Raw genomic sequence first — 22,850 nt, forward strand, 5'->3', positions numbered from 1 at the left:
AAATAATCTCATAATATTTCTATGTATTTCGTTAAATTCATTTGCCATGGGGAAAGAAAACCATAACATATGTTTACGCATTTTTTAGTTATTTTAGACAATCTCGGTCTACTCAAATAAAATAAAAACTAGTTTTAATTTATTTGCTCATAATTGTGTTATAATAGTATGTAAAACATGAGTTCAATTTTATATCTCTAGTTAGAATTTCGTCTTATAAAATTTAATTTTATAAACTAAATCGTATTATTTCGTTTATAAAATTAAAATCAAAGTTCCCACGTGCCTTAAAAAAAGTTTTAATAGTATGTAGTAATAAATTACGTTAAAGCTTAATAAGTTAATATGAATTACTTTTTTAATGATAACACTTTAATATTTATAGGTCTGATACGACAGAATTCTTAAGCAGGTGTATTTTGTTTTGAAAATTAACTTATAGGGATTATTGGTTTTGCTTCAATGATGAAGACTCCATTTTTACTACTTTTTAAAATTTTTAAGGCGGGTAGGAACCTTGTAAAATGCAAAGCTATAATTGTTGGAGTAACTGAATGACTATATGTAATGAGAACGTGTTAAGGTGATTGGCCATTTTAATGTCTATTTCCTTCATGGTATGACACTACTATTTATGTTAAACAAACTTACACAGTAATAATACCGCAAAGTTCTTTATGTATGGTAATAAATCTGAACATTATTTAGTTTCTTGTCGTTAATATGCATTTTCTTGGTTAATTTGAATAATATATTTAGAACTTGTAATTTTTTATTAACGTCTGTACATGTTACATTAACAAATCAATTAACTCCATTTTGTGATGAACAGAAACAGTATTTTCTTAAGTTAGCATCATCGATGCAAGATGACTGCTGTCCATATTTGTTGATCCTGCTTATATCACCTAAAATTGATATCTGATTCTCTTCTCGAAGTGAAATAGTACTTTCAAACAAAGCATCGCCAGGAATAGTCCTGACAATAATTCGGAGTTTCTGGATGATTCCCTTTGCTTTTCCGTCTTTTATATTCTTCCCAAAATAACTTCGAGAATTGTAAACCACCTCTTCTCGTGGGATGAGAAGATCTGTTCTAACAATTTCAGCCAGCTGAAGTTTAGAACAATAATTACTCATTACTTCAAGCATGTTGTTGATAGTGCTTACTACTACATCAGCTGCCTTTTGAGATCTTGGATCTGCAATGCATGGTAATGAACAAACTTTTTAAAAAAGAAAGTCAGTGGGAAAATTGTTTGCAAAGATGCAAACTGCAGATTTTCTGTGATTTTTACAAATTTTAATTTTTGTTATAGAATTACAGAGAGATTTTAAACCAATGGTGAAGTCTAATTTCTTGATTTCTTTTAAACTGCTTTTTCCCCCCTTTTCCAATGCCTGCTTATTTTTTAATAATTAGGCTGTATAGGAAAATATAGTCTTTTTTTTTTTTAAAAGAAAAAAAAGACTATTTGTCCAATAACTTATTATATTCTCTGTATCTTACAAATTATTTTATGAACTCTAAATGTTTACTTTTATAATATAATTATATAAATTGAAACTTTTACTATATTAAAGTGAAAAAATGTAACTTTTTGAGTTACTTATCCTGTTTCGTATTTTAAAACGAAAGCGAAAATTCTTCTGAAAAATAACCCCTCGATTACGGGTTTGTTTGAGATAATGGAAAATAACTTTTTAGCTCATAAAGCTGATTATTTAAATTGACTTTAAAGTAGAAAAAAAATGTTAAAAACAGTATTTGGAAAAAAATTTATTAATTTACCCAGTTTCAATTTCTGCCACAGCCAAAAGCACCCGCAGAAACTTTTCCAGGGGGAAGCAACCAGGAAAAGCATTAAAATATTTAAAAAATCATGTGTATAACTTTTTTTCCATGTTTTTCAAAAATATTTTTTAAACATTTCCTTAGACAATTTAAATAATTTTAAATTTAGCTACTAATCCAAACATTTTTGATTAAAAAAAAATTTACACTTTTAATAATTTATTATATTTCGATAATTTATTATTCAATATTTTGTTACCTAATTAACAAAAAATATAAAACTGAAAGATGCAACTTTTAAATCCAGTATATAAACCGGTGTAGATTACATACCATGTATAACAAACCCTCCTTGCTGGGCGAACTTTATTTTTAAGGAAAAATTGGGATTTATGTTCCAGTTAAAAAATAAATACTTTTATGGTGATGTACTTGTTGCCTTCATAATGGTTTAAGGAGGTCATTTGAAATAGTTACTAGAAATCACTAACCGAAAATGTGGTGCAACTTTTCTACATAAACTTATTATTTATTTATATCTGGATGTAACATTTAAATGGATAGGTTTCTCAATTTTTATGTATTTTAGCGAATGATTGAAGAGTGCAAATTTTTATTATAAGTTTCAATTAAATATTAGTTGTGTCAGACTTACCGGATGATGTCAGTTGTTCCTCCTTTTCACATACACAGTAATGATCGGGTATTCCTGCCTGAGTGCACGTGCGATTTAACGCGATCTCTCCAAACAATGAAGTTCCCCTGGGTGACGTATTTGTCCCAAGACTCGAACTATTTACGCTGAATTTCAAAATATCCAAAAGAGTGAAATAAATATCATAAGGTGTCGTTAATCGTCCTTCATTTGTTCTTAAATTAGTTCTAATTTCGTCATGGGCTTCTAAAATTTCCTGAGGGGCGACTAGTCCTAGAAAGGGCATTCTCTCTTCTATTCGCCCAATAAGTGTAGCTCTCATTGGATCAAAGCGATGGCCGTGGTCAGACATAAATAATAGAAATGTTCTATTGAGCTGGCCAGACTGGTGCAAATCAGTCAACCAATGTAAAAAGTCTTCATCAGTAGATGTCACCTGACTTATATAATCATGACTGATTTCTACTAGGAATGAAAATCCAAAAAATGGCTTTTGCAAATTACTGTATTTGGTAATGAATTCTTTTGTGTATTTCAGCTGAAGCAGATGCTTTGGCGTATCACCAAAACATAAATTGGAGCTTAACCGATGAAGCAATGATGTTTGCACAACAAGCCAAAAAGGACGCAAGTAGTGGTCCGTAGGAGGATCTCGCAAACCACCACGAAGGTACGTGAAAAGACCTATAGCTGGCTGGTCCTCGGCAAAAAGTGTGGCATAGCCAGCTTCAGAAAAATTCCTCCATATAAAAGGCCACGAATCATACGTTCCACTTGACTTTTTGACTTTCGGAAGTTCTTTGCCATAAACAGATTTTCCCATAAGAATGGCTCCTAGATTGGGCCAGGTATTGTCGCCTACTTTAGTCATTCCTCTAAATATAAACGCGTTTAAATTGTGCTTAAGAAACTTGTACGTCTTCGGTAAATTTCTTATGAAACTTAATCTAGAAACGGAGTCTATGCCGATCACTAAAACGTTATACAAAGTATTGTTCCCATCAAAAGGTAACGATAACTTGGTTGGTATTATATGACAGTGAACATTAGAGTAAAATGGGATACCGACAAAATTATGACAGGACACATAGATGAACTCAGTTCGTACTTGTGATCCGTTAACATTTATTTTCTTAGACTCTCCGAATTCTACATTGAAATCGTCTTTACGGACTATCTCTTGATAGCCACATTGTAGTTTATTAACATCGTAACCGAGAAGTTTTAATGCCGTCAGGTTATATCTTAGAAATCCATCGTCATCTATAAAAGTGATGGTTACGAAACGCTCTTTGCAATTGATGGGTTTGTTGATCGTTAAATATGTCAATATTGATGGGTCGAAAGGATGCACTCTCGGAAGTTGGCATGTTTGATTTTTTGTGATCGGCTCCTCTTTGTTCAGATCATAATAAAGGAAATCATTCTCGATAAAAAAAGACTTTGAAAGCCTTAATGAATTATGCAATAATATCAGTGTTGTGATTGAAGTTGCAAAAGTTACCCATACCATCCATTTTTTCCATGATCTTGCAAACATAGCATTTGGAATTTTTCTAAAAAAGAAAAATTATAAATAAATTCCTTTATTTAGTTAAGAGGACGCTATAAATCAGGAGAAACCTTTCATACGAAAAAATATTTTCACTTACTTAAGTAATTTAAAGTATGCAAAAAGTGAGTTTAGGTAAACCTAGAGTAAATTATGGTGTCCCAAATATTGAAGAAAAAAAATATTTTCGAACTATCAAAATGCCAAAAAAAAAACTAAAGCTGGATTATTTAGAATCACATAAATTTCTATGACAAGGCCATCTGAGAATCTACCAAGGGGAAGAATCAAATTCCGAGAATAGAGAGTTCGTATAGTGCGGCTTTCAGGAGAACTCCTCCAGACATCCGTCTCGCGTCGTGGCGGGTACTATGGTTTCGAGAAAAGGTCAGCGGGATGTGGGGTGAATAGTTTTGTCTTAATCAGGGATTCGAACCCCTGTGTCACCGGGATGTGGGATGAATAGTTTTGTCTTAATCAGGGATTCGAACCCCTGTGTCACCTCAATAGCAGGCGAGCATTCTATCCCCTGAGTCACCACGGCTCGAAAATGATGTGTAAAAACTGGAGAATCGTTGCTGATAACAGGCCAGGATGGAAGAAAAAAACCATGGCTCACCCAGAGTTGTCGTGCTAATGATGATTTAGAATTACTTGCATTTTGAGCTTCATAACTTTCTCTAGGCTTACTTGAACTCACTCTTTCTGTACTTTAAATTTTAAATTACCAATGGAGGAGAAGCAGAATTTTCCACGAAAAGAATCTCATGCTGCATAACGTTGTTCTAAGTTAAATTGTTTTCAATACAAAAATTTGTTGGGTCTACTATAATTATTTCTATTGACGTTTTCTGTGCCATTTCACTCTATTCACTGACCAAATGTATTATTCAAAGCGTAGTTTTGGATATTTAAGCGAGGAATATTTAATTCAATGTTCAGTAATGGTAATTACAGCCCTTGTATGTAAATAAAATTTAAATCATTCATAAGGAATTAATAGCATTATAATAGTAAATAAGTAATTTTTGATACTTTTCAGCCTTATAAATATTTTATGTTTAAAATTATAGAGCAGAGATGCATTTTAAAAAAACTGATTTTAAATCAGCTTTTAATTCAAAAATGTAATTTCTCAGGCATTTCTGGTTTCGAAATAAATGTTGTTGTCAATTTATTAGAATAAAATGTTAATATTTTAGTTACAGAAAATGTTTCAACAACTATTTTAAACGTTAAAGTTTTACTTATGGCTTTGTTCGGACTTAACATCATTAATTTCACTGTGTTTGCTTAAATACTGTCATTCCGTAACCAAGGTTACTTTTGCAATTGTAATAATTTAAACTTGTTATATTAGTGTGTTTTAAGTTAGTATAATTTTATTTTGGAAAATGTAGTGCTTAGCAGGTTGAATATTAATTAAAAATATGTATAAATGCACGGTGTTCCGTAATGAACACCCTTAATATATGTTTTTTTAGTCCTGGTTAAAAAGGTAAAAAAATGTGCTCATAAGGAATTACAAACTAGTATTATATTATTGTAAAATTATTATTAAGATTAATTACAAATCTTAATTAATTAATCTTAATTCTTTTAGATTAATTAATTAATCTAAGAAAAATTTTCATTTAAAGATGAAACTTTAGATGATTCCCATTGGCAGACCAATGTATTACTGTCCCACTAGAAAAAAAATATTTTTTGATATTTTGATATATATATATGAGCAATTCTACAAATAAACGCCAGTTAGGCGGCCAAAAAATAATAAAAAATTTTTGGGGAGGCACACTATTTCTACATGAATTTTCTTCTTCCTTACACCCTAAAGAGGCGAGAAAAAATCGTGAACCTGAAATTTTTTCTTTGTGACATACTTTAAATGTGACATACTCTTTCTGACATACTCAGATAAATCTGAGCCGTTTATTCAGATAAAACGATTTTTACATAAATATAATATTATTATAATGTCTCTCTAATATGTATTTATAGAGATTTCATACTATAAGATTATATTTTAGTATAAAAAAAAACTAAAAAAATTTAATCAAAGTTCGTAAATTGAAAAAATCGGGAAAAATTCAAAATTGGTATTTTGTCATTTAAAGTATGTCACAAAGAAAAAATTTCATGTTTAATATTTTTTCTTGCTTTTTCAGGGTGTAAAAAAGAAGAAAATTCATGTAGAAATAGCGTGCCCTCCCCCCCCCCCCAAAAAAAAATATTTTTGTTGTTTGCCTAATTTGCGTTGATTTCTAGAATTGCTCATATCGTGGCTTTTATCGCCGTAAAACTCAAAAAAAATCGAAAAATGAGATATTTGGGTCATTTTGTGTAAAAAAAATCACCCTTTTAGAGAAAAAAAGTATTATCTTCATAGTTCAATAAAATTAATTTAGAGAGCAGATAAATCGTTATCGCATTGGCGTGATTAGCATTAGATAGAAATTGCTCTCCTGAAAAATTTGCTTTTTTGAGTTACCACGGTTTAGTTTCAAAGCGACGATATGAGAAATTCTACAAATAAACGCCAATTTTTATACTAAAATATAATCTTATACTATGAAATCTCTATAAATACATTTTAGAAAAACATTATAATAATATTATATTTATGTAAAAATCGTTTTATCTGAATAAACGGCTCAGATTTATCTGAGTATGTCAGAAAGAGTATGTCACATTTAAAGTATGTCACATTTAAAGTATGTCACAAAGAAAAAATTTCATGTTCACGATTTTTTCTCGCCTTTTTAGGGTGTAAGGAAGAAGAAAATTCATTTAGAAATAGTGTGTCCTCCAAATTTTTTTAAATTTTTTTTTGGCCGCCTAACTGGCGTTTATATGTAGAATTGCTCATATATGTAATACAAAAATTAAATACTTTTGTATTAATAAAAGAATTAAATCTCTTTCGTTTTCATAAAATGTCTTTGTTAAAGAATAAGCGTAGAGAGATTCTATTTTGGGAATTCAAGGCTGAAAACATACCATTGAAATATAAATAGAATTATATTTCAAGGGAAGAGTTATTTTTAGAATCGTACCCTTTTTCAATTCCATATAAGGAAGCAGAAATGATTTTCCTTAATGCGTAAGGTTACAAGGAATGTACGAATGTGCCTTTTTACTTCAAATCTATGTTGGTATAAAACGTAAGAACGCATAGTTTTGCGTGTCCTTTCATCATGATTTGATCCTGATAAGCTGTTCAGGAATTGTCAGAAGTCTTGTCCATTCCACTCCCATAGGGAGTGTGGACGTAAACTGTTAGCAATACCAGCCTATATTTAAATAAACCTGTTTAGAACGTCTGATGGCTTATGACTGTAATTATTTCAAGCTAAAGACAACACTGATAACAGGGTTGGAGCCCTGTTATTACATATATATATATATACGTATATATATATATGTGTGTGTGTGTGAGTGAGTGAGAGAGAGAGATAATTATATGACAGATTTCATACAAATCTATATTCTGTCGTTGGTTTTGGAAAAAAAGAAGGCAGGTAGCATTTTTTTTTTTAATTTAGTTAATATCATATTATCAAGTTTGATCAATTATTATCAATACATCTAGATAATCAATGCATTAAACGCTATTTTTTTAAAATTAAAGATTGGATTTTTTACGTATTAACAAGTTTTGAATTTCGCTCATCACTCTTGGAACTCTTTGGCGTAGATCGAACACCGATGTCCCTTTTATGCACTTTATACACTAACAGTCAAAATTTATTTTTGTATATATTTTTTAATTATAAAAAAACATTCTAATTGTTACTGAAAAGTCTGTTTGATTATCGGAATTATATTTGTATTGAAATATGAAATCAAAAAAGTAGTTGGAATTTTTTTTTTTCATTTGAATCAAAGATTTATCAATAATTGATTTTGCAAATTAAAGAAATTTCAATGGTGAATTACTGTTTTCATTAGACCTAAATAACTGTAATTAAGAGAAAATTTGAAAAATTATTGTTTGGAAGTGAACCATGTTTGGAAAGCTTTGCTTTTGATGAAAAAAGGGACACCGGTGTCCGATGCTGTGCGATGATTTCATAACCAATTATTAAAATGCTGAATATAATATTTTCCATTTATTTTGACCTTAATTAATACAAAATAATGAAAAAAAGTATTAAAAATTTGTTTAAAACTCCTTTTAAGCTTTGTAATTTTAACGACAAAATGTATACGACATCAGGAAAATTGTTTGTGAGTTATAAAATTTCAGGAAAATTCTTACTTATAATTACTTTAACTAAATTTAGCTTTTAGATAAGAGTTTTTTGAAAAAAAGAGTAAATCTAGCTTTAGAACATTGCTCATGTTTCAAATAAGAATTGATCGTTTGCATAATTGAATTTATTCAACAAGGCTTTGTTGATTCGAATTTTATCGTCTGATTAAAGAGAGAAGTATTGTTTCAAGGAACATTTGGGAATAATAATGCGTTCCCGAGCAACTATTTATAATCCCCTTTCCGACAAAGAATAATTAAGTCTCTTTGTATGGTTAACAAGTTTTATTTCAGTGCTTAGTTAATTACATCTTGGATTTCGAAAATTAAGTTGCCAAAGAGGTATTGTGGTAATTTAAATTAAAAATATTGTATGTAATTTTTTCCTACACACAATGTCTTTTGTGTTACATATAAAAATATGCTTTTGTTGAATTTTTTTCGGAAATAAATGCATTGCCATTCTACTGTTTATTATGAGTAAAAATAAATGCGTTTATTCAGTGTAATTAAACTTATTGGAAAAATATTTTTCTCCACCATCTATGTGAAACAATTTTTTTTTACTTATGCCTTTATTTATAAGTTTTTGTAGCGCAAAAAAAAAGTAAAATCGTTTTTTCGAAATATTTTAAATTAAAATAATTTTTTTTTACATTTAGAAATAAAAATTTTTTTAAACTATTCCATTCTAAAAATTGCTTAGACTTTCAACTCTTTTTTTCTTTCCAAATTAATGTGAATTTAATTCTTTGAAAGATTTGAAATTAATTATCTTGATATATGTTTCATATTTTAAAGAAACTTTAAAGGCATAAAAATTACAAAGGCTCGGACAATTGTGGAAGAAGAAATAAATCATTATGTAAGTTAATATGAATTTTTAGAAATAGGTATTACTGTATTTGAACAAATATACAAGAAATATTTTTGCATAGCGTTTGAAACATCAATTTCTGCAGACATAAACAGTAAAATAATTTATTTCTAATTTTAAAGCAAACATAAAAATTTGAAATAAATTTAGATGATAGGTATTCCTTCGAAAATGTCCTTCGAAGGTGTTCTAAAATTCTGATGCCCTTTCCTATTCAACAAAAACACAATTTTTGTCATCTTATGTTGTATTATTCACTGAATAATATATTTAATATAATAGTACATGTATTTCATGTTATATTAGCATATGAATGAGTCCCAAATGATAATTTATTCAAGAAAAGAAAACTAACTAGACTTGCCCTTAACAATGTAGGTCTAGAAAACATAGCATTCAATCAGGTAATGTTCTAAAGAGTTCAATCAGAAATAGGTTGTAGTACCTCTTCGAATATATTATTCGAATATACTTATCAATTCTGCGTGCAACTAATTGTCATTCTCACTGAGCAAACTAATAAGTACTCTGTATTACTGATGTATTACTCTGTATTGTTTGTTGTATATAACAAAGTTTGTAATATACTTCGCAAAATACAAGGTGGAGTGAGCTAGTGTGGACATTTTTTTTCAAATTTGTTATAAAAAAAAACATATTTAATGTAATTTTTTACTTGTGAAATATTTTTTAACAATAACTTTGACGCTTACCTGCATTCTGGTTTATAACTGGAATTTTGTATCGTACAAACCTTCTTTTACAAATTTCAACTGAAGTAGTCACAGAGCGATTATGCAACTGTTCGTAAAAGTGTACAATGCGCAAAATAAAAAACGGACCGCCCTGAATAACTTTTGATCTAATGATCGGATCTTCACGTTCCAGGACTCAATCTTAATGGTTTGACAGGGTGACCCCTCTGCGGAGGATCAAAATTGTGATGGCATGTCTTCGGATCATCCTCAGGGATGTTCCCCAGACCCGTCGCCAATAGCCCATTGTGCAGCTCTAGCGCGAGGTAAATGAACAAATCAATCAATCAATCAAATATGCTAATTAATTAGCACAGACGACGCTTTAAATTACGAAATCAGACTTATAAACGCACTTTCTCTGAATAAACATACCTTTTCTTTGATGGATTCGAAAACTGGAACCTAGAATATAGGGGACCCGATAGTTTGGTAGGTCAGTGGTCCAAAATTTGGACCCATTAATGTTAATTTTACAATTTGGGTATTTCGCTATATCTCGAGAACTTTAAAAGTAAATTGAAAACGTTTTTGCTCACAACTATAAAATTCGTTTATCCAAAGATAATTCCATGCAAAATAGCTATAACTATTAGTAAATATTTATTATTATATTTAATAATAGCCACAAAGAATGCAATTTTAATTGGCAAAATACAAAATTTAAATGAAATCGAACGAATAGTTCCTGAGAAATCGAATCTTAAAAGAGACGGATTTTTATTAAATGCAAATGCCATTTTCACTGATTGCAAGGTGATATATAATGAGCACCATTAATGTATTTTTTTTTATCGTTTTTTAAAAATGAAATCTAAAAAAATTTAAATTAGTATTTGTTCTAGGATAAGTCAAAAACGCTATCAAAATGTAACGAATGACTACTGAGGTTGATGAGACTGAAAACATCAAGATATATGTGATTGTCGAAGGAAACAGCGAAGAGTACGAAGAATAGTAAATAGAAAGACGGTTGTTAAAACTACTTCCAAATTTAATCAGGCAATGAAACCGATCTTGATACTCTTAATTTCATCTATCTTTTACTCTCCAGAGATTCGAATGATTTTGATAGCGTGTTTGTTTCTTCTTTACTTAACTATTAATTTGCGACTCTTTAAACTTTATTTTAGACCCATGGAACGTCCTTCCAATGTACTTTGAAGAATACACTTTTAAATATACCAATTAGAAATAACTTTTATTGATCATTACATGTTTTCAAAGGAAAAAAGAAACTCTGAGTAATAAACCTGTAAAAAATGAAGGAAAAATGTAAAATTTATAAACTCTTTAATTTTGACTCTTCAAATCCCGAGGGAGCTTTCGTTACCATAGTAACGGAAGTCTTACGGAAACAGGCGGGATCAAAAATTATGACGCAGTAAATAGGAGTAATATTCTCATGGAGCGATCCCTAATCTGGAGAGCGGCGCCAGACTGCATCCGCTCAGGCGTCCTTTTACATCTTCTACTTTTTTTTCGATAGCCATCTTTATGCCACTATGAGATTGGGGTTTACATAAATATGCTTTTACAGATATGGTCTATCTTATCCTTAATTTGGTTGAATGGTATAACTAATGATTCAAATAATTTGAAATGGCAGTTGCAATTGATAGTATTTTTTTATTTCAAAGCTCCACAAGTACTTCTTCACAAGGTACTATATATATCGACCTGAATAACTTCAACATACTTCCTAATTTTTGTTTTTACCTAACTAAAGTTTCACTTTGATATTCAAATTTGAAAATGTCTCTGTGGATACCCACTGAAGAAAATACCTTTTTTTTTTGGAAATTCAAATTCAAAATAGCCCATTTTTTAAAATAAATAAAAATTGAACTGCGATTTCTAGTTAATTTTAAATAACTTTTATTTAATTGAAAGTGACGTTCTAAAATTTTGCATATTCTTATTAAAAAAATGATTTGATCTGTCATCAAAAGGAAGGAAAACCAATCCGCAGAAGTGATTGTGGTGTAAATATGTTGTAAATGAGTTATCTAGGTTGGAAATAACCATTATTTATTTTATCTTTTTCATATTTTCACAACACAAGCATCACATACAAAAAATAACAGTCAAACAAAAAGAAAAAATATGTATATAATAAAAATAAAAAAACTAATTCCAAAAGAGAAAATGTTCAAGGCAGTGTTTTTACTTCCTTAGAACTCTTTTCTCATCGCTAAATAGTGCCACTCGCCAAGTCTGGCGCGCAAAACTCTCAAAGGGCAAAAGAATTTTGCCGCTCCATTTCTACCATGCTTTTCAATGGCGGTGTTATGTATGACATATTTTTAATAACACAATATATAAAAATATAAATCGCGGTGAAATGCATGATAAACATTCCGATTAAAATCATACACTGCGAAAAATTCCTCCTACAGAGGAGGAAGAAAAGAAATCTGAAAGAAGTTTCTCTCTTTTTTTTTTTTTTTTTTTTTTTTTTTTTGGAAGGTAGAAAACGAAAACTTACTTTTATTTATTATGGTTAGTTTAATAAAAAATATTAAATCGATAGAATTTTTATATTAATATATAAATATTTTGAAAACCACATTGCGTTGCTCTTCAATATATTCTGGACAAACAACAATCGATATGCATATCAATCGATACTGGTGTTGAGGTCACTAAATAGACCAATTATTGAATCTGAAGAAGTACTAATTTTATAGGCTATTCAAAAATTAAGGACCATAAGCCCAAGCCTTTTTGGCCTAGGCGATAATCAGGCCCTAACCGAAGTATATCACAGCACGGAAAGTCATCGCTTCAGCAATTGCAATCAAAAGCACATCTCAGATTTTTCGAGAGGGTCCGAGAATCGGTTTTACGTCATGTAGACTGTTCAAGGCGCAGAAGGCACCATTTCGAGTAACTCTTATAATAATTAATTTAAAACAAAAAATCGTTCTGTATTTAGAAAGTTTGTAATATCTTTTGTAGTTTTTTCCCAGCGTGACATCAAAATCTACAGAGGTTTTTCGTGATTTTCTTCCTCAACGTTGTTCAGTTGTAAACTTTCATACTTATAATACTTTTTTAAAAGTATAAATAAGCGTTAACGCAATAAAAATATATAAAAGCCGTAAACAGTTCTCGCCTTATAATTCATTTATTTTAAGAATATACAAAAATTTAATGCATAATATTGCTTTGGAGCTCTAAATAGTTAACTTGATTTCATTATTTTAATTAAATACGTGTATTGAACGCATAAAATTTATGATAAAAGTAAATATAATTTAGTATAAGTATACAGAACTTGCAACTAAATATAACTGTGGAACGTTCAGCACTAATTGTAAAACAGTAACTAAATATGTTAATCATTAAAATGTTACAAAATAATCTAATATCTGGCTAATTTTTTTTTTAATAATAAAGAAGGCACTTTAAGTTTCAAGCCTGTAATTTTGAGTTTTAATAAAAATCTAAAACGTAATGATAGCGGAGAATGTAATATTAAGAAGAGGAGTAAATAAGTATTACTAATAATTACAGATAATAAATAAGTCTCGAATAAATAATTTAAAGGTGATTAATTTTAAGTTTATGACAGCCAAAGATATCTGGATTTTCTTTGTTTAATACTGATCACAAATCATGCGATTTTTCTTTCCAATGAGAAAGCGTGAAAGGCTAAGATGCAAATTATTGCTATCATACATAGAGATACATTTTAGTTCCTCTAAAAATAAAAATGCAAAACTAAACGAAATGTATTTTATTTATATAAAATATAATAAGATCAAAAAGCAGAAAAATAAGTCAATATAATAATTAGATATGTTTCTTTGCATTTTGTTTTTTCTTTGGAAGGTAAATTAAGAGGCCTCAATAAAATAGAGTTATATTTGCATAGTCTAATATAACATGGACGGGATAAACATCTGGTGAAGTTCATCTTTAATTTTTCCCCAGAGAAGTTCTTATCAGGAGGTAATGGAATAACTCAACTAAACCAATTACGTTAGTGCAAGCCCTGTCATTTTGTCAAAACGTATAGATAATGTAAAAAAGGGTGTGCCTATCAATTTGTCGAGAGGAAGTGACGTCAATTGTATGGGCACCTGCTGTCACCAATTGGTACAGTGACCATTCCAAGATGAACAAAGACCAGTAATGAATAATATTTTTTTTTTACTTGACAAAGAATATTAATGATGAGACGTAATTTCCATTTATTAGAGTTTGACCACTCATTTTTCCCATATTCTTTCAAACACGATCTCCCACAAAAAGAAAATTTGAATATTGTTAATCGCGTGCTGGTTGGAATTTACTGCGAAAGAAAATTATTTGATCGTTCTGTGTTACGAATTTAAAAAATTCTTATCGATCTTAGTGTCAATAGACAAATAAAAGTTTCTAATGCCTACTTTATATTAATCGGTTTTTAGTTGTATCAATGCCTTTATTTTTTTTATTTATTGTTCTTTTTCTTCTTTTTTTTTTAGCAGTAACAAGTAGTGAATGTGATATCTAACTGGTACGTTAATTTAGGGCTATTTTAGACTATATTTAAAGAGTATTAAAAAGGAATGTGTTTAAATAACAAAAGCCAGCATTCATTGCCTGTTTGCATAATCCATTTAAAAATTTGCAGTAACTAAAATAAGGTAGAATGGTCATTTCTTTCAATTCTTTGAATTAAAAAAGTAGTGAAAAAAAAACTTATATCTATTGATTGATTTTTTTTTCTTCTTATGACGGGAAATAATTCAAAGGATCATTTTAAAAGCACGATCTTTTTAAGAAAATTCGTTTTCTGAGGAACTATATGACTGATTTCACTCAAATTTTGTATTTCACACTGTAAAATTATATTCTTTAAAATGATGTTGAAAACTGTATACCTTTGCGATTAAAAAATTTTTTATACTATTATCAAATAAAATAATAAATAGTTGCCAAAGTTTATTTTTTGCTTGGAATTATTTTTAGACAAACGAATTTTATAATTGTGTGCAAATATTTTTCAATTCGTTTCAGAAGTTCTCGAGATACTGTGGAAACTAAACTTTGGACCGCTTTCTTGACCAAACTATTGGTACCCCATATTTCCCAGATTGCGGCTATAGAGGGGTCAGAAGTTCGAATCCACCGGAAAACAGGATAAAGAGAAAGTACATTTTTACGCCTGATTCCATAACTTAAAATGTCATCTGCAAATATTTTGATGGTCAGAAATCCAAATCCGTCAAAAGAAAAAGGTGTGTTTATTCAGAGAGAGTACGTTTTTGTGTCTGATTTTGTAACTTAAAATACCGTTTGCGCTAATTAATTAGTAGGATAGGCTCTCGAATCATTAAAATTGGGTTCTGTTACGTGAATAACCGATCATTAGATCAAAAGTTATTCTAGGTCTTCACTTCTTTTATTCTGCGCACATCAGGACTGAAGCGATTAAGTGTTTGTTCCTACCAAGGTTTGTATCCCATAAATGACTGGTTTGTTTGCAAAGTATACTGCATCGATTCCACATTAGACATAGTATGACCTTCCCTATCGTGCACAGCCTGTGCCTCTGTCTGCCACGGGCTTGGGTTCCTTAAAAGAAGTTTTTAGGTACGGGTTCATTATAAAAGCCTCTCTTACAGCCTTCAAACAGATATATAAAAGAAAGAGAATTTAAATTTCGGTAAGATAGATTGCGCTGTTATGTCTTTACAAACTGTCCTTGGTCGGGACCTCCACGAGTGGTGTTACTTTGCAGCTACGAGAAGAAGCTAGTCACATCGCGGTGGCACCGATTGAATAGACCCATAGTTACATAAAGAAACTCGAACTTCAATTCGGAAATATTTTTGATACGTTCTTTTTTATTTTCAGATCTCAGATTTTTTCAGAATGTAATTAAAGAAACTTTTATTTGAAGCATTTCCTGTTAGTAGTTTAGACACGAAACAAACCAAGCTTAGGCATGCTGTGGGAAATGTAACCAAATTTTGGTTAAACAGCATTAAAATGCAAATGATGATTTATATTTGTGTAAGACAAAAATGGTATTCATTAAGAAGTGCGGCTTTTAACTGCTTAGTCGGCAGTATCTTGCATATGTTTCAAGATATTTTGCAGTATTTATTATGTAAATATGACCTGAAAGCGTACATTTTTCCTTTAAACTAATGGAAAAGTTTAAATACAATTTTTTTATGTAAAATTGCACTCGTAAAGGTTTTGTAATTGGGTTTATTTTTACTAGAAAAACTATTTTACTTCTTAGAATTTGTTGTAAGCAACACAGTTATTGAATTTAAAAATATCTTCAACCACAACTTCAATTGATTTAAACACAAACCTTATTTTAGAACTACATAGATACATCTGTAAAATAAAATATGGTTTAATGAAAGATTTGAAAGTATTTTTAGATATGATTTTGTAATACTAAATTTAATCTAAATTATCAATAGATTAAAGAAATACAGTTCACAAAAAAAAAAAAAAAAAAAAAAAAAAAAAAAAAAAAATGGAAAATAGCATTTGATCCAATGAGTGGATCTTCACGTTCTAAGATTCAATCTTAATGGTTTGAAGAGGTAACCTCAAATATGCTGAGTGATTTATGTCTTCGATATTTTAAGGTACGAAATCAGACTTAAAAACGTACTTTCTCTGAATAAGCGTACTTTTTTTTATGATAGATTCGGATTTCTGATCCCAAAATATAGGAGACACCCGCAATCTGGGAAATATGGTCCCCCAAGGTTGATCAGGAGAACCATTTAAAATTAAGACCCCTTAATGCTAATTTTATTTATTGTATATTATTTTTTAATCAACTTGAAAAAGCATTTAAATACTTTAAAAAAATCTCAAAATTTTTGAAATTTTGTCTTGCACCGAGCAAAAAAGAAAAAAAAAAGAATGGACCTCCCTGAATAATTTTACGTTCTGGGACTTAATCTTGATGATTTCAGGGGAGGCGGTCACCTCAAATAAGCTGAATAATTAGTGCAAGCGATATTTTAGTCACAAAACAGAGACAAATTGCACTTTCTCTGAATAAATATGCCATTTTTTCTACGAATTCGTAATTCCAACCCCCCATTTGAACCCCTTAATGTTAATTTTATTTTTTGTGTATTTTGCCATAGTTTGAGAATTTTTTCAGCTAAGCGAAAAATTTGTGCACATAATTATTAAATTCGTTGATCGTTTATTAAATTCTATGAAAAAAAGAACTTTTAGAAAATATTTATTATTTTATTTAATAATAGTCCTAAAAAGGATATGTTTATTCAGAGAAAGTACGTTTTTGTGCCTGATTTCGTAATTTAAAGTATCGTCTACGCTAATTAATCAGCATATTTGAAGTTTCACCTTCTAACCATTGAGTCTTGGAACATGATCCGATCATTAGATCAAAAGTTATTCAGGGTGGTCAGTTTATTTTTTTTTCTGCACTGTATACATACGCCTCGATTTTGCGTGTAACCTTTCTTATTTTGCTCATTTTACGAATCATTCGAAATCAAATTTTTGTCTTTCTTGTTTTTTTTTTTAATTCTACAGTCTAATAGAGGTTAGAAGAAAAATAACCAAGTATTTTGTCTAAAATTGCTTTCTCATTTCCCAAGGAAAAGATTTCTTTATATACTATTGTAAACAACAGGATATTCGACTAGCTGATTAATTTATTTGATAGTTAGTATTAAAGGAAGTGAGAAAGATAAACCTAGGTTGATAAAAACTAATTAACGAGTCTGAATTAGTAGTATGTATCGCAATTAGATGAAAAAAGTACAGTAAGTTAAAAAAAAAAAAAAATTAAGCTGGATGATATAATAGGTTTGCATCTTATCATGACCACAACAAACAGAATTAATTGGTTCATTATGTTCAACGGAAATTCATCGTCAATCTAAATTCCATTCACTTCCCGACCAAGTAAAATGCTTCAATTTTATCTAGAGCTTTGTGCTGAAAGAAAAGTTTAAATATTTTCTTAACCCTACAAACAGAAAATAATACCACATTATCGTAAATCGAAATTTCGATCATTTTTTTACTATCCCTAGAGTAATTATATTTTAACAGCAGCTCTATGCAAGATTACAATATATTATTATAGAGCCGCGATGGCTCAGAGAATAGAGCGTTCGCCTTCCAATGAGGTGAACCGGGTTCGAATCCCAGCGATGGCTGGTCGATACGAATTCCGCATCCGGTTTGCACCGTACACAGTGCTGACGTGAAATATCCTCAGTGGTAGACGGATCATAGGTTAGAGTTCCTTTGCCGTCAGGCTAACCGTGGTAGGTTCTCGTGCTTTTCCTCACCATGTAACGCAAATGCGGGTTAGTTCCATCAAAAATAGTCCTCCACACAGGCAAATTTCTCTCAATACTTGATACAGGAGTTCCCTTGTCTTCTGGATTGAGTTCAAAATTACAAGGCTACGGAGTTGGACATTAGTAGCCGTAAACCCAAAAATTGGGTCTGCTGTTCAATGACGGTTATAAAATAAAATATATTATTATAGTATGATATTATAACCGGCGTTGAACAGCCATCTCAATTCTAAGTTTTGAACTATCAATGTTCAATACCGTAGCCTTGTAATTTTGAACTCAAATAAGAAGACAAGAGAACTCCTGGATCAAGCATTGGGACAAACTATCTATAATATGTTTGGATGAAACTAACCCGCATTTGCGTTACATGAAGTGGAAAACCAATGAAACCTCCCAGGGTTGGTCCGATGGCAAGAGTATTCTGACCCATGATCCGTCTACCACTAAGGATATTTTACGTTGGGAGGAAAATGCTCCATCGCCTGAGCCACTGCGTCTCAGACGAGAATATATGTTTAAACCGTCTCCTGTCCGTTACTAGCAGAATTTATAGCCAAATTATTTAAAAAAAAAGGAAATTTACTGTTGATTGAAGATTCGGAAACTTTTTTGACAATCTAAAGTGCTCTTTTTAATGGATGGTAATATAAATTTCAGTCATTTTCTGAGCGCTACATGCAAAATTAATCTAATAATAATAGTAAATACAATTTATCGCTTATCGGAATTTTTTCTACTTTCCAACTAGCTAGAGTGCTCAAATTTAAATTTGAGCTCTGTGCCGGATGACAATCGTTTCCATTTTGCTATCAGCAGAATTAAACATCAATCGAAATTTTGATTAGTGTGCCAGTTAAATTGCGATCGATTATTTTCGTGTGTCCTGTGTGCCACTTACTAATTTATTTTTAATAGTAATTTCTAGACAATTGCATTTTGATTTCAAACTCTAGAATGACGTTGTGTAAACATATTTGCTATAAAGTTATTAGTTTGCTTTAAATGGAACTGAAAAAACAGTGTCTGAAAAACATTCCAATTTCATATTAAGCTTAGCCCTTCATCCCCACACTGGTTGCAGTCAGTAAGGCTTGACTTTAATATTCGACTCGGAACCGTGTCTTATGATCAGCCCACTGTGCGTCCTAATTATTCATATACACTTTGCTATGAAAATTATTTTGAGCTTACACCAACTTAAACATAAATAAAATTTACATTAACTCTAATATCAAAATATCAGGGCCGGGATAGCCTGGTCGGTAGGGCGCTGGGCCCATATCCAAGAGGTCGTGGGTTCGATCCTCGCCGGCCGAAGACTCCCCGTGTAGTAAATGGTGACTGATGCACGTTAAATCTGTCGAGTCTCAAAGTCCTCCATGTTCCCACAACAAATCAATACCTCTGGGGGTACTGATCCAGGAGTTTCCTTGTCTTCTGGATTGGTTCAAAATTACAAGGCTACGGAGTTGAACCCATAAAGGCTACGGAGTTGAAGTCGTAAACCCATGAAATTGGGTCGGCTGTTCAACGACGGTTATAAAATAAAATAAAATATCAAAATATCAATCTTTCATGTATCAATCCGCTGCTGACAGTACTGTTCAGCGGCCCAGTGGTTGAGAAGCGATGTTTTATGCTAGTGTTTGAGATGTTTTTTTTTTATTTTTATATTTTTTAAATAATATTTTCACTGAATGTTACTGAATAAAAGTAATTTAACATGTACTTATCGGATGCCACCAAAATACCCCACAAGCGCCATCTAGTGGCACGGGTGCCATTAGTCCGCCTTTTCTGAGCTAGAGTACTTGAATTTAAATTCGAGCTCTTTACCTGACAACAGAACAAGGCAAAATTGTTTCCTCACTGATGCTATCAAAACTTGCAGCCTAATAAAATTTATCACTTATTAAAATTTCAACCACTTTAAGACATTAATTAACTTGCAGACACAAAACTGAAAAGTATGAAGATTAAATTTAAAAAAAAAAATTAAATAGCAATTGAAAGGAAAAAAATGAGATGGAGGTATCACAAAAATGTAGGAGGTACCTTGTATTTCAAAAGGACACCCCACGTTTTTCCTTTTTAATCCATCACCATTTTATTTTATTTTATAATTTTACAAAATATTTTAATTAATACGATATAAAAAAATTACAAAAATTTTTCACTGATTCTTTTTAATTTTTACTTATTTAAATTAATTTATTTGCGTATAAACAATTATTATTTCAAAGTAATTCTGTGTGAACTAAATTTGAAAGAACAACTCTACTTAAACGAGGGAGATTAAAACGTTTAAATTCATACAAATATATATTTATAAAAAAAAAGATCTCAGTGTTTTACAGGTTTTATTTAATTATTAATTAATAATAAATTTTAATTAATACGATGTAAAAAAATTACACAAGGTAATCAACGAATTTTTTCTCACCTGTTTTTATTATTTTAAGGTCATTTATTTTCTTATAAACAATAATTATTATAATTATTTCAAAATAATTCTGTGTGAACTAAATTTGAAAAAGCACAGCTTAATCGAAGGAGATTAATAACTTTACTTTCATACAAAAACAAAGCAAAAAAGATCTGACGTTTCACAGGCTTTAGTTGTCAATTAACTATCAATCAATTATCAATAAGTTTTTTAAATGTGAATTTGTTAAGAAAAGATAAAAACCTAAAAAAGCTAGATAGTGAAAAGAATGTTTGTTGCATTTTGATTAATTTAATGTGACAACTCGGTCCTTCTTTTAAACTAAATTAAAATTTTATCATTTAAATGCAATCATCATACTTATTTCAAACTTAGTTTATGTAAAACTAAGCCTTTTGTCAAGCATTTATAACACAATTTTGAGACATTTATTTCATCTATTTTTTAAAAGTTAATATTATATTTTATTTTCATATTAATTTTTGTGAAAAAGTTGAGGCAAAAAAATGGAAGGAGTTAATAAGATACTGGTCACATATATTTACAAGACTGCTAATTAGACATATAATTTCGTTAAAAAAATAGCTTACAGTACATAAGTTTCAAGAGGAAAAGGTGGCGTTAGATGAATTTCATTTTGTACTGATTTCATTTCACTAATTTACTTAAATATGATTAAGATTATAGCTGTTTTATTATCTATATTTAAAATGGGAAAATACGAAAAGTAGTTGTCTATATTTTTAATAAACTAATTATTTTACCCAATTTTTAAAGGACAATTTTGCTAGCGGAACTATCAATATTTATTTTTTTATTTATTTATTTGAGCATGAGAAAAATGAAAAAATATTGGAGTTTTTCGCAAACAGGACTTTTCTGAAATTCCGTCCATTTAATCAATTTAATATTATTATCATAATTTAAAAATAATTTTATGTGTATTAAGTCTTTGATCAAAATCTGAAGGAACGATTAATCTTAAAAAGACATTTATACTTTTAATTTTTTTTGCAAAAAGAAAGAAGGAAAAAGGCAAGAGAAAAATTTTTTCTCATGTGGCAGATAATTTCTTGGAAGAAAAGGTGAAAACTTACAAAAGATGAAAGACGGAAAGGATGTTTGTATTCCAGCGCTTCCTTGGTCTATCATGAAAAACAGCGGAACTCACTGATCTGCTTTTCTTCCACTTGTGACACTGGAAAGCTCTCTCTTCCACTGATGACGTCAGCTGCATTCGCGCCCTTCTGTATTCAAAACGTTCAATCTGTTAATAATTCTTGAAGATTTTTGGGACTTAAATTCGGAAATTAACATCTATATTAAGGCTTTAATTAGTTTTAGGCTTAAATGAAACAAAATTAAATAGCTTAAAGAATTTTTTTTTTAAAATTATTCAATTTTATGTAGTTTGAAAAAATTATGGCTTTTTCTTAGGGCAAATTCTAAGATAAAATGATATATCATAGAATATAAACGAATTTTGCTTTTATAAATGCATTAATCATATTTATGAAAATATTAATTTAGCATTTAACTTTTATACATTACATTGAAATATTTTTTCAGAGTTCTGCAATTAAGGGCAGAAATTGGGATCCATAACTTTTTGTTTAATATTTTTTAAGAGAAGGTAAAAAAGGAAGTTTGAAAAAGGAAAAAGAACAATATACAACACGTTTTACTGCTCAACATGTTTATGCACTACATGTCTATGCGCAACACGCAGAAGAACCTGCTTTTATATTTTTCTGCTAGAATGCACAAAGATGCACTAAACACTTGGTTGTTTGTGAATCCTATTAATTTTTGTTCATTTATAAGGTAACAGACGTATAGATGCAAAACGTTTTTTTGTATAAGTTTTTATTTTACGTTTACGTTTTTATAATTAGTACTTTGTATTGGATATTGCTTGCATATTACGTTTAATTAAATCCTGACCCAAATAAATACAGGTCCTGCCAATATCCAGGCACCATTGACACTTTTTTTTTCTATCCCCTTTTTTCTTTTTCTTTTTTTTTTCTTTTCTTTTTTAAAATTTTGTCAGGTTTAGTTTAATACCTTTTAAATTTGTTACATAGAACATTTTTATTGAAATTTGAGCAAATAAAAGTGTAGTTATTCTTAAATTTATAATTTTTGACGAAAGATTCATCGATGATTTTTGGGCGGCATAAATACATTGTTTCTC

The 22,850-nt window shown here is 30.0% G+C and overlaps 1 protein-coding gene across 1 annotated transcript; it reads right to left on the reverse strand.

Moving 5' to 3' along the window:
* Window positions 1-754: 754 nt before the first annotated feature.
* Window positions 755-21,923, reverse strand: LOC107438613 (uncharacterized). The gene is made up of 3 exons (XM_016050933.4): window positions 21,751-21,923; window positions 2,451-4,006; window positions 755-1,202 (listed from the first exon to the last, which is right to left on the reverse strand). The coding sequence occupies exons 1-3, from the start codon at window positions 21,888-21,890 to the stop codon at window positions 805-807; spliced, it is 2,094 nt and encodes a 697-aa protein (XP_015906419.4). The 5' UTR covers window positions 21,891-21,923; the 3' UTR covers window positions 755-804.
* Window positions 21,924-22,850: the final 927 nt, after the last annotated feature.

Source organism: Parasteatoda tepidariorum, chromosome 6 (genome assembly GCF_982258835.1).
Source record: "Parasteatoda tepidariorum strain Cologne lab strain chromosome 6, Ptep-v5.0, whole genome shotgun sequence".
Classification (NCBI taxonomy): domain Eukaryota; kingdom Metazoa; phylum Arthropoda; class Arachnida; order Araneae; family Theridiidae; genus Parasteatoda; species Parasteatoda tepidariorum.